The sequence below is a fragment of the Micropterus dolomieu genome, linkage group LG06 (assembly GCF_021292245.1).
Source record: "Micropterus dolomieu isolate WLL.071019.BEF.003 ecotype Adirondacks linkage group LG06, ASM2129224v1, whole genome shotgun sequence".
Classification (NCBI taxonomy): domain Eukaryota; kingdom Metazoa; phylum Chordata; class Actinopteri; order Centrarchiformes; family Centrarchidae; genus Micropterus; species Micropterus dolomieu.
The window spans coordinates 2,109,646-2,123,503 of record NC_060155.1 but is presented as its reverse complement, the minus strand read 5'-3'; the positions used below and the strand labels follow the sequence as shown (position 1 = coordinate 2,123,503).

General features: G+C 39.8%; 1 protein-coding gene across 1 annotated transcript in view; it reads left to right on the top strand.

Moving 5' to 3' along the window:
- Window positions 1-3,717, top strand: part of kcnq3 (potassium voltage-gated channel, KQT-like subfamily, member 3) — a 31,958-nt gene extending 28,241 nt beyond the window's left edge. The window contains exons 12-15 of the mRNA XM_046051918.1: window positions 1,552-1,683; window positions 1,772-1,867; window positions 2,205-2,292; window positions 3,013-3,717. Coding sequence (XP_045907874.1) covers window positions 1,552-1,683; window positions 1,772-1,867; window positions 2,205-2,292; window positions 3,013-3,717 — 1,021 coding nt within the window. The remainder of the gene's footprint in view (window positions 1-1,551; window positions 1,684-1,771; window positions 1,868-2,204; window positions 2,293-3,012) is intronic.
- Window positions 3,718-13,858: the final 10,141 nt, after the last annotated feature.

Sequence of the window (13,858 nt, the reverse complement as noted above, 5' to 3'; positions counted from 1 at the left end):
GCCACCTTTCAGTACTTAACAGTTTAAAATGCTGCAGACATGGGTGTTGCCTCAGTCATTACAGCAGGAGTACAAGGGTGAGCAGTGGAAGCCAGAGTGTTTAGGCAGAACCCTCAAACATACAGTGTGTTGGTAAATCTATAGACCACACTGCTGACATAATGCAGGAATTGAATCTAGTGTGAGTGCCTGTGAGATGAGTGATTAACCCTGTGAAAGTGCTGCTTCACTCCACACCATTATTTCGGGGCTGAATGGGTCTCTGAATGGGATGCTTCAAACCTGGAGGGTTTTCAGGACCCAAGACTTTCTGCCAAACATTGGAGATCATGCAGCAGCCACTGACTCAGGTTCAAGTCAACCCAAAGTGGGAGTCCTGTGGGACAAAAGAAGGAGCTCAGTGGGTGGCTTGGATGACTTTCAAAGAAATGAAAGATGCCAGGGCTGATCCCAGGTTCAAGCCTGTAGCAGGGAGTTTTCTGTTTGCCAGTTGATCTATGTTCCAATCCTCAACTGTGCTCATGACCGAAAGAGTTTGATCAGCCATAATAAGGGTGGTTCGGCTCACCTTAGACATCTAGGAGAACCTTGGAGTGTCAAAATCAAAGTATTCATGAGCTCTCAGCTCTAGTCAGGATGAGCCGTTGGACATGGCTAGGGAAAAGGATGTCAGGACTCGGGCAACCCGGCCCAGGATAAGCGGCCCTACCTGGATGGACAAAGATGTTGACTGTGGCTTAGATCAAACAATATAACAAGTTATAGAGTGAAATTGAGTTTTGTAACTCCCTTCTGCTACATAGCAGACAATGAGGATGAACTAGAGTTTAAGAGTCTGATAGTTTGGGGGAAAAAGCTGCTCTGCAGTCTGGTGGTGCGGCAATAGAAACCTCTATATCTCTTCCCAGAAGGCAGCAGGGTGAACAGGCTGTGGCTGGGTGGGTACTGTCCTTTAGTATCCTTTGGGCTCTGCAGGCACCTCACCTCACCGATATCACTGATGGTCAGGGGATGGGTACCAATGATCTTCTGAGCAGAACCCTCCGGTCCTGGGCCGTGCACATCCCATGCCAGTTAGTGATGTTTCCAGTCAGGATGCTTTCTATTGCTCCTCTGTAAAAGCTGACAAGAACTTGGCGTGGGAATTTGGCCTTCTTAAGCTTCCTCAAGAAATACAGGCATTTCTGAGCTTTCTTCACCAAGGTGTGCTAAATGCTCAGTTCTTGGGGCATGCCAACATAATTACAACATCATCGTCATCAGACGATAAAACAGGGTATAATAACATTATACATTTATAAAAAAACATATATAAATGTATTATTTGTAGATGAAATGGTTAGCACACCTGAAATAATAGTTGTCATCCTTAATTGCTTAGCAAAACTTACAATGGTAAATACAGTAGGTCAAAGTTGAGCCAGAAAATCACTCTGCAACATCTAACAGATTTCAGCCACAGAGAGAATGCCATTGTTTTCCAAATTTGATCAAATTGATTCTGTAACTTTAATGTTCTGATAAACTGTTGAATTACTCTTTGTCTCACAGGATCATGCAGTTTCTCTTGAACAAGAAGCGGTTTAAGGAAACTCTGAGGCCTTACGACGTCAAAGACGTGATAGAGCAGTACTCTGCGGGACACCTGGACATGCTCTGTAGAATTAAATACCTCCAGACAAGGTCAGGAACTACACTACAGATGAAGGTCTGTTTGAGTGCAGCCAATATCTCCTTTTCATCAAGCTCGTGCTGTTTCTCTTCCTTTAAGGATCGACATGATTCTTGCCCCTGGACCACCCCTCACCCCCAAACAAAAGAAAACTCAGAAAACACCCTTTGCCTACCCACCCAATCAGTCACCCAGGTAATGTCAAGCAATTCCTAGAGCTTAACATAATGATCAGACAAGACAATGTTATATGATAATATTGCAGTATTAAACTGTCTGACTACTAACAACCATGCTATAATAATGCTAACTTAGTATTAAGGCTAGTATTTATTTTATTTACATTCAACTATGAATTTATCTTGGCTATGTCTTTGTCTTGTTATTATATATTCTAGTAGTCTGTAAACAGTTTCAATATTAAGTAAGTTCTTTATTTCTATAGCAGTCACTCTGCAGGTGAAGCTTTTATTCATTTCCCCCTAACAAATGTTTGTGCAGTCCGCGTCTACTCAGTGTCCCTGTGTTCCAGGCATGAGTCCTACCTAGCCAAATCCGCCTCCATGCCAGATGCCGAAGACCAAAGCATGATGGGTAGATTTGTCAGGGTGGAGAGACAGGTAAGGATGTGAAATGCTTAGACACATAATAGAATTTACAGTATTTCAGATAATACAGACTAATACATACTGAAAAACAAAAAAGGACGTTGACATTCATACCTGAAAGTGAGATAGGCATTTCCGCTTAGTTAAATTCAGATGCAACCCAATTGCAAACAGATACTGCATGTTCAATTCAATCACCTTCAAATGGTGCTTTTTAGAGGTGAATTCGTTGTCCCATCACTTTTGAAACCTTGATTGCTGATGAGGCAGAATTTAAAGGACTCTCAGTAATAAAACAGCCAAAGACAGTTCTTCAGCAATAGAACTTGGACACCCCGGCATCAGCAAATTTCCCAATAAAAAAAATCTATTCTTTTCAAGGGAATCGCTGCAACCAGTGTATTCAATCACAGAGGCAAAGTCATTGCAATGTACTTTCGTGTAGTACAATTTGAGCTTGACAGTGCTGACCCTTTAATAGCAGGGAGAACCGAAGAGTCCAAAATGGAGGAAGGTACAGTATCAGTTGTGCTTCACAATCCACATCTACATCATCAAGCTTGCGAAAGTAAGATAAATGTTCTCATCTTCGTAAGAATAAATTTAACTGTGTAACTTGTTACCTCACTAGAAGTTCTCAGTTAACCTAACCCCTGCAGCAAATGCTTTTAATAGAAACAGTTCATCATCAGTCTGTGTTGCTGATGTAATGTTGTAATGTGTTTGTCTCAGGTGGAGGACATGGAGAAGAAGTTGGACTTCCTGGTGGACATGCACATCCAGCACACTGAGCACCTGCAGGTGGACTCTGCCGGCGCTGCCCACATGACCCTTGAGACGTGTGACCCTACGGGCAATGGTGAGATCCGTCGGGTTTTCTTCAACTACGCAGAGGCGTTCCCCCACATGTCGTACCAGGTGCCTGTCAGCAAGGTGAATCCGTATTATGGCAGAGAACGAGGAGGTGGAGAGGGGACCATGTTGGCTGGTGGAAGCCGCGTACCTTCAGACCATCAGCCCCCAAAATCACACCCCCATCAACGCTACGCTCCACCTGCCATCCCCACCTACACCGAGCGTCCCACAGTGTTGCCCATCAGCTCCCTGCAGGACTTGTCAGCAGGGCTGGGCAGGACCACAAGGGGGCGGGGGGGAGACTCGCCACTTTCCATGCTATCGGTGAACCACGAGGAGCTTGAGCGCTCACCCAGCGGGTTCAGCATCTCTGGGGAGCGGGAGGGGGAGGAAGGGGAGGACTTGTCAATGGGGGCCGGGGTGGTGACCGGGGACGCCAGCTGGATGAAACCCAGACCGAGCTACTTGGCGGAGGGGGAGACAGACACAGACACAGACCCCTTTACACCTAGCGGGGGGCCCCTGCCGCTCTCCTCCACGGGGGAGGGATTTGGGGACACTGTGTGGAACACGCCACCCTGAGAGGTATTCGTGTGACCACACAGAAATCTACAACTCTGAGTTCAGACCTTAAATCTAACCCATGCCTCTAAACCCAAATCAGTTTGGGTCAAGGCCACACCTCTGGACTAAACCATATGGAGGAAAGGTGGGTCTAATCTGTCTTGATGCTGCGAGGTCGTGAGTGAGGTCATTGACCTTCAGAGGCCACCGACCTTCAGAGGCCATCGCTGATCTCATCAACTGACTGCCGTCCAGACAGAGAGCCATGGCAACGAGACTGCCCCCCCAAAAAAGGGAAACAAACAGTTTGTAAAGTAAAACTCTGTACAGCGCACTCTTCGCAAAAATTTAGCTAAGATAAAAAAGAACATTGATATACTTACTATATACACCCAAAAGCTTTATCGCTGCAAAGCCAACCGCACTGCATGTAACGCATGCGATTTTTAGTGTAGACACTGCGAAGTTCAGGATATCAGGAAACGGAAAAGGCGATTGAATGGATACATATACTTGCTATGCCATTTTGTAACACTTATTTTTTATATGAATACATTTTCATTGTTTTTTGCATGGTTTGCATGATAATGCACCATTCTAGGGGTGATGGTTGGAGAGTGATACTGGAACCAAAAGTCTCCTGTCTCTGTTTTGTTTGTTGTTCGGTGAGTGCGTTTCTGTGTGAGTGTGTGTGAGAGACTGTGAATCCGAGAAAGAGGTACTTGGGTAACCAAACACTGGTTAGTTGCTGGCAGTCGTGTTTCACCATTTCTGCTTTTCTCACGTTGTGCTATAAATTCTTTGAGGGTCTGTTCTGTCCAGAAACCAGAATTTCTGATCCTGTCACTTTGTTTCACACCACTGTGCTCTTGAGTTGTATGTCACCACTTTATGCATACAAACTTTCCAGTTGAAAAAATGAAAACTTTTGACAGAATTTGAAACACTAAATCTCGGCTGCTTTGTTGGCACATGAATTCAGGGATATAAATCACCTGTCTGTCATTAATTTAAGGTCGTTGAGCATCTTGACTGCTGACAGTTCAGTTTATCACTGCTTCAAAAGGACATGACCTGACGATTATTTAGATTAGCAAAGCAAGCTAAGATTCCTAACACTAGTACTTACATAAACATTTTAATATTTTTTATTCTAATTATAAGGTATGGACTTGAGTCACATGACTTGGACTCGAGTCAGACTTGAGTGACAAATTTGATGACTTGAGACCTGAGATTTGCAACTTGACTGCGACTTTAACACCAACGACTCGTGACTTCACTTTGACTTGGGCCTCTCCAGTTGAAACTACTTCATACTTTCCCCCAAGCTCAAAGATTCACAAGTATGGTATTTAAAAAGTGTGTCACTTCATTTTCCTTCATTTTCTGAATCAACTAATGTTAACGCCACTCTTTCCCAGCAAATTGGCACAAATTTCCCCAGATCCACTTTGTTTGAACCAATCCAACAGCATCAGATCAAGTCACAGGACAGAGCCATGAAGGACTAACATTATTTTAATCAGTTTGTTTGACAAAAAACGAATTGCAATGTTCAAAAACATGTGGCTGGAAAATTTGCGTAACTGTTCAACGCTTGAAGAATGTATACTATAAATAAAGTCAGAGGAAGGAGGTGGTTGGGGTGGATGGGTGGGTCACAAACCAGACTTTCACTCAGGAGACCGGTGTTTCCTGTGTGAAACAAAAACACTGATTCTTTTTAATCATGTTACTTAACTTACATAATTTAACTCACATAAGAAAAGTAGTTATTATAACCCAAACTATGATCTTTTCCTAAACCTAACCAAATTGCGACATTTCACAACGTTAACCTGTAGTTTTAATTTGAAAGTGTCAGGATTGGCTAAGTGTGTGTAGTTTAGCAGGTTAAGGACCCAAATACTGGACAAGGACAAGTTCAGCTACAGTTCACCGGATTTATTAAACACAGCTTCAGAAGCTCACGATACAACCTTTCGTGATAAGCAAAGTCCAACAGAAGCAAAACAGGGCTGGTAATCCAAATGAAAAAGAGCAGATTGTCCAGAGACACTGAACAGGCAGAAACACTCCTGCAAACATTTAAGCACAAAGTAAGGAGCAGAGCAGGGCAGGACCAGGACCAGTGGCCTGTACTACGAAGGGACTTCAACCTATTTAGAGTTAACTCAGGGTTATCAAGCAAACTCAGGGTTGACAAACTCTCACTGCCTACACTGGTGTTAAACGGTACTACGATGGTGAATAAGATGTTGGTTAGTTAAGTCGGTGTTAACTAAATTGGAGTTGGTGCGTGTTTGCATAAAAGGGGTGTGTTCGGCCGAGCAGGCAGAGTTTTGTCGCAACAGCACATGCTCCGTATTTTCCCCAGACGAATGCACGTTGATTGTGTCAGGATATGAGGAGTTTAAAGACATGTTAACAGCTAAATCTAATACTGTGGCAGCCAACAAAGCCAGGGAGGCTTGTTGGCATTGCATTGAGTAAATTTGTTTATCTTCACAGTGTTCTTACTGTAGTCTAATTCTCTATTATGTAGGCTTTTTTATGAACTCTTCTTTTATGTGTAATATGATTAAGATGTAAAGGTACAACTGCACATAAGGTCCGCTGTAATAAAAATCCAAGACAGAAATGAATTTCCAAGATTAATCTACAAGTGAAAAACTTGAATATTCTTTGACATTAGCCTATAGCTAAAGTTAAAGTTTCGCTTTGCAAAGCTGCAACATCACACACACACATCTGCCGTGCACTGGAAAGTTAGATTAGACTTCAAATCGGATTTAGCAGTGAGGAAATATAATTGAGAGTGAGTTTAGTCCACAATCACTATATTATCATCCACCTTAGAGACTTTACCGTGGATTGGCCGAGTTATTTCGATTTTTTTGTGACTTTAATTTCAGGGAATTTCCGAGTTTTGTTCTAAAAAATTTGCCACTTTCATGAAGGATTTTTTTCGCGGTTTATAAACCCCCTCCCTGGCTCCATATTTTTTTGTCACGTAAAATAGTCACTCTAAATAGGCTATGTGAAAACTCTATCTATATATCTATATTAAGATGGGCTACATCTGAGAAACTGTCCTGTTAATTAATTAGGTCTCCTCTCTAAAATCACACAGGCTGCAGGGTTTGCTGAATGAACATAGCCTAATGCTGTTGTGTTAAGAATAACTTCATTTCAGCTGCACTGGCAGTGGAGGACAAGTCAGGATGAAATCTAAATCCTAAAATATTTTATCAAGTTGTATGTATTAATAGTCTACTTCTCATCATTAAGACTAAGTACAGATGTTGTGTGAAGTCCGCATACACAGGGTAACCTCGAGATAACCACGAACAGAGCCTTCTCGGAGCAGTTTAATGATGCAGCATAAATTGCCATGGCAACAGACCTCGGTTAACGCCTATCCACCTTTTGTAGTACGGGTTAATCAGGAAGTTACACCCGACGTCACAAAGTTACTCCTGAAGTTACCTGGATAAGCCAGTTACCCCGCTTCCTAGTACAGGCCACAGGATTACAGAACAGACTGACAAAAAAAACAACCAAAGGGAGAGATAAATAACTAAGACCAGGCAGACAGGCAGGATCGTGACAGAAAGTCTAACTGGATGTTGCATATTTGATTGCGGAGCCCTACCTGTGCAAAAACCAAGCATCCAAATATGACGCCCGTGGATGAGACGCACTTTGTTTAACAAACTTGTTTTAACAAATAAATAAAATAAAAATTCTATTTCATGATTTGTGCAAATTTAATATATTACTCATGAGTGGACCCTTATGAGTGGAACTCGAAACTCAAAGTTTAGGACTTGGGACTTGACCTGGACTTGAGACTTACTTGTGAGTTGCAAAAGAATGACTCGGTCCCACCTCTACTAAATATTTTTTCCTTACACATATTACTGTGTTCAATGTGCCAAACTCCACCACCTGGCACCTGAATAGAATTATACAACCACAAAAACATTCTGCATTTGAAGTTCAAACTTGGCCCATAACAACTGGAATTGTAGTGATTTAAACATTCTTACTGCAGATAAAGACGTCATGAATAAAAAACTCATCAGTCTCCTCGAAAGTTAGTTGCAAATGTTAAGAGGTTCATAAATACAAGAAGAAATGATAAAACACTATCTTCATTAAACTTTTGAAGGTTTTCTACTGCAAAGATAAAATAAATTCACTATAGTACATGAAAACGTAAACATGTACGCTCTAAGGCTGCATTCACATTCTGCAGCTTAAAGAGTACTTATTATTTTTGTCACTGATCTGATGTTTTTCAACAATGCACTGAGCTGCTTTTTTCTATTTCAGTCTTGATCGCCTGGACATGTGCTTCGTACAAATGCCACAACGTTGTGTCATGATGTTGACACTCAAATTAAAATATTTGCACTGGAAGATTATACGGGATATTGTATGCTCAAAAAGAGAGAGAGAGAATTCCTAAATCACTCCAGGTGATTATTTAGGACTATTAAAGTCCTGATGAAGTGGGGAACACAATAGACCATTTACCCACAAATCACTCATCTGAGATACTTGTGTCCATGAGCCAGTGATTGGATGTAACACTTGCCACAGCTCAACTCTGCTAAGTATCAGTATCAGATGACCAAAGCATGTGCTTTTTGTTGTCTGAATTTCTTTTCAACAAACACAAATTACTGTATAGTTCGCTGGTGCACTGAGAGCCACTCGAATGTCCAGTTATGAACACAAACTCACACGCTGTAAGCAACAACACCACATATTGGAAAGACTGACGGAACATGTAGAAATACTAGTGAGTGACTGGCTGCAGAGGCTGAGGTTCCTGATGTCGGTTCAAAGGTACAGACTTTTCTATTGAAGAAACAATACGAGCCTGAGCATAAAGAGAGCTTTACAGGAGATCACATAAAGGCCTAAACAGCATTTACTACTTTAGATTTAGGACGACACACATACTGAATGTAATATTTGACAACCTATATTTAAACACATGGATTATTACACAGTTATAGCATGTTAAAGCACCTTCAGACTCAAGTGAATTTTATAGAGGGGCGTCCACATCGGGCTTCAACAGGAAGGTCAAATGGTTTACTGCAACCTCCTGAGAGTGCAATCAAGCCTACTGAAAAGTGTATTTAGTTTGTTTACGTTAAAGCCAAGGGTTTGCAACGGTAAATTGTTATTCAGCCAACAACAACTGGACTGCCATTTAATGACTATTTAACAAACTGCAGTGACAAGTACAAACCAGTCAACAAGTCTTTTTCGAATAAGCAAATCATAGCTTGAAACAAAAGTCACAAGAGTCACATGCAGGTTGTTCACTGTATAAACTTTTGGAACCCTGTCATGCTGCACGTTCAGAGATTTCAGCATCCTGGTCAAAACAGATTTAGTGAAAAAGATTTGTTCAAACGTTTTAAAATTGTTTGTAAATTGTAAAAATGTTTATAGTCATTTAAAGCCACCATTTGGTCACAGTTAGTTGCAGTATAACAGACCTTGAGGACTTATCTAAAACAGTGGTTAAAATGGTGCCTCAAGCAGGTTTAAACAAGCACTCCAACTTTTTTTGCGGCTCAGATTGAATCCCGGTGTGGAGGCAGCTACAGTCTGTGAAATGAGCAAGGTGAACCAAACACTTATTATTATCTATTTATCTTATCGTATTACAGTTACTATTACTTATCTTCTGCTATGAAGCCCATTAAATTATATATTATATGGTTAATTAATAAATTATCTGGTAATGCAGACACAAATTGTCACCACATATAGATATGAAGCTAAGATAACATGACGATATATCCCTGTAGACGTTCATTCATCGTGCCTCTGAAGCAAGAAACATCATTCAGAATGACTCCACATCGTCATTCTGTATTTAGTGTTTCAGTGCCACTTCATCTCACCACACACCTAACACACACAGGATTTATGAATGTGAACTTGGTTTCCTTCTGTAGTACTTTGTCTTTTTGTTTAAACTAGCACACAGTGCAATCTTGCTTTTGTAAAATGCTATTTTGTAGCTTTGTGATGCTTTTGGCTCGTTTACAGAATTCAAACTCAACATGATTTCAGCTGCACAGAAATGTAAAGGTTGTAATGTTTCACTTCTCGTTTATTTATTTATTTATTTTTATATCAACTTAAAGTTTAACTGTTGTGTCCATTCACAGTGGAATTTAACGTCTCTTCAAATTCATTTAACACAAGTGTTTTTGTTGCACATTCACAGAAAACTGTTGCTTCCATTCAAAAAATATTGCTTCCTTTCTAAATTCTAAATCAGTTTTAACTATATAACAACATTGTTATATTTATACATGGCAAATTACTGTTAAAATTACCATTTATTTTGTGAAAAAATTGTCTTCCAAGACAAAAACCCACTGGGGAAAAAGCGATGCTAGCAAACAAATTAAAGTGAAATATGTTTTTGATTATTTATGTAATAACTAAAACACATAAACCTGAAGTTCTTGTCACAAATAAAAGTAAAAACTGTGTGTTGCCATTGATCATTAATTTACACAGAACAACAGCACAATAAGTATACGACACACACTGCGTCTCCACTTTAACAAGTCATTTTGTGTAAAACCACATAATAATTTCATGTACTTTATTTCCTTAAAATCAATAAACAAAATCTGCCAGCTATATGAGATTATTTCTGTTTCCAATGAAAATCATCAATTTAAAAAATGTTATTTTATACCTATAAGCGAGGTAATCTCCCTTCTCTTTTTTTCCCCCACAAGGTAAACTAAATTTACGAAACATTCCTCACCTCGTTGGTACTTAATTCTTTCTTGCTTTAAAACTGTATGTGAGACCCAGTGACTTGTTAAGACAAGTGTGGGATGAGTGCAGACAATATTTTAAATGGAATTGCTAGCATTACTTTTTACAGTGTAATACTCATGCTAATTTAATAGAAGTTCCTGTCCACATGGTTTTTGTGAATTGAATGACATTTTGTGTGTTATGGGAAATATTCCCGGTGTTTATACTGTATTATTTTCTTGTTAAGGCTTTGCGCTACGAGTGGCCACATGTTACTCCCAATTCTACTTTTGAAGATTTCCTCCAATAATGTCTTTAAATCAAACCTCTCCACTGCAGCCTAAAGTTAAACTGGTAAACTGGTAAAAGTTCAGACCGTGACAGAGAGTCACTTGTTTAAGCACAATTGTGCAACTTCACTTACGTCCAATGTAAACAAGGCTGGCTGTAGAGCGATCCGTCCACTTTGCCTTGTTTCCCAGATCTTTTGGGAATTTTGATCAGCTGATTTGGTCGCTAGAGGATTAAAACGTTTACTGTCCTGCTCCTTAATTACTGTACTCATAGCTTTGTCTTATTTTTCTCAGTCAGTTGCTTTGTTAAGTGAGTGAGATGTCAAAACTCACTGAACTGGATGAAGAGTAACTCAAACATCTCCTGTAGAATAATGCCCATGTGATAACTTCAACGGCTCCAGTTCCAACTAGTACCGACTTTAGTTTGCCATTTACAGGCGATGTGAGTAATCAGTGTGTAAGGAAAATCAGTATAAAGACAGATACAACAGAGAAACTGTTCAAACATGATTGACCCTTCAGACCTGCATTCTTATTTGACCTCCCCAGACATCAGTAGCACAGAATATAGTCTTGTTTAACTGAGAAAAAAAAACTTTTAACTGTTCATTTTGACAAACAGCAATTTGCTGTTTTTATTTTTATTTCACAAAAAGTCAGAATCTGCTCTTACGATACATGCACTGGTGATGTTCTTTGGTTTGAACTATAGGAGGTAGTGCTGTATTAGTTATAAATGGAGACAGAAAGATTATTTCTATTTTTGGGATTGACAGACACTATTGTCCCCATTGTTGTTTCCTCTCCTTATTTGTGTAATATTCTTTGATAATTAGGTCAATAGTTTGGTCTTGTCATGGTTATTGTACAACACCTTTTCTTTAATACTTATTGTAGGGTACTTTTTTCAGGAGCACACTCCTGATTGAGTTGTAGCACCCAAGGGCCCCCTAATCCCCGATTGTTATCTATTTAAAGTTTAAATTGCATTGAGTTTCAATGATATGTCTGGCACAGTTTTCGGGCACTACATTAAAATCAGGGAGTGTATCTTTAATCTCTGGCACAGGTCAATTCAAACAAGGACAGTTTAACAAAATTACAATATTTAGTTAATTTCATATCATCTCTATCAGCAGAGGTTGTTCTTACAGTGGTGACTCTGGTGAATGAACACGGAGGACACACTGGTTTAGAGTTGTAGCAGTCATTCGCACTTTTTTATCATTGCAGTCTCTATTCTGAATGTAGAAACAACACACAAGAAGCTAAAAATTGCAGCAGTTGTTTAGTTAGCAGGGAAAATAATTTACAAAAAAAGTACACACTTATGTTACTTCTACATACAGTATCACATGTCGGTACTGTTTTGTAAAATTCATATTTCTCTTGATGGATTAAATCAAAATCCTTCCTGTCTTTCAAAGCCATAATCTGATCCTTACTACACATGAAGCATGTACTTAAAACAAGCATTTTCACCATCACACCTATGTCATTTATGTATGTGCATTGATTCTGAATGAAAAGGAGCACTTTATGGCATCCATGTAGTCAAGAGGGCAATACTGCTAGCTGTGATTGTTCTGTTAAGTATTATTGTACTCACTGTAACTGCATACCAAGCAATGCACTGACTGACACATTCTACATAACATGTAATTTTATGAACATTTTAATTGCTACGAATTATTTGTGCCTTGGCCTTTTACAGTACAGTTCTTTTCAATGTAATTTTAATTTTTATTGTTTTGGTCATGCTTTTCTCGCTAGGGCTGTCAAAATGCAACACAAAGCTGTTGGTAACATCTATGTAGAAGGCTGCATTTACTCAGACAAAAAAAACCAAATGTTTACATTTTATAACACCTTTTCAAACTATTTTTGTAATGTTTTCTCTCTTTTGAAGGAGCTAGGCTAGCAGTTTCCCCTAGCATTCAGTCTTAGTGCTAAACTAGGTTAAATACGTCGTAGACCTAACTCTGGACTGCACACACAGAGATGAAACTGATGTCCAAATTCTCATCTGACTCAGATGACAAAGCATTATATTTCCAGAAATGTAGTAATACCTTAAAAAGATCTTCATTAGAAAGGCCTCACAGGCTTTGGTTGTAACGCAAACACAGCTGGTGCCATAGAGATCCACAGGAGAACTCGGCTTTAGACAAAACATGCTGTCTGTCTGTGTGGAAAATGTTGATTGATAACATGAAAAGGCTAGCTGTGTTAGGCTGTGTTCAGACTGCAGGCCAAAGTGACTTAAATTGGATTTTATCTTCTCATATGTGACTCAGATCTGATTTTGTGCTAACAGCCTAAGAAACATGGAATCTGATCTTTTCCAGCTCAGATTTGGGGCACTTTCATATGTGGTCATCCCAGTTCTGCACTAGATGGGGCCGCAGTGAAGGGGAAGCTCCACGAAAAGCCATAATTAAAATTTGGCTCCTTTTCTCCTCGTCCTCGTTATGATTGGCTCACAAATTCCCTTTCTTCCACCCAAAATCCACCGAATCACGAGTTCTCTTCTTGCATGCTACTTGTCTGGGCTGAGAGAGAGAGTTGTAAGGCTTATAGGTGCTGTACAGCGCCAGAAACTGTAATGAATGCAATGAAAAGGACAGAAAGTTATGAACATTTTTCATTTGTCGGGAGAATTGTGAGCGGGAGGAACCTTGGAGAGGGCAATGAAAAACAGAAAAAAAATCGTGAGGGTTGGAAAGTTTGCTCTAACCTCTGTGGGCTCCATGTTTACTTCTGTATTATTATTGTGAGCTGTGTGCAACATCATATAATTCTTTTGTGCATGCAGGTCACTTTCGGGCCGCGACCAGTTTACACTGGAGTCTGATTTGGGCCACATTTATAAAATGATTTAACTGTCAATCAAAAAAATCAGATCTGGGCAATAACTTGAATTGAGTATTGAGGCCGGCAGTGTGAACGCAGCTTAACAGAAATTAAAATAGGAAAATGTTTCCTACCTGTCTAGACAATTGGATTTAACCAAATCACATGCTGCTGAGTAAGGTAATGTTGTAATA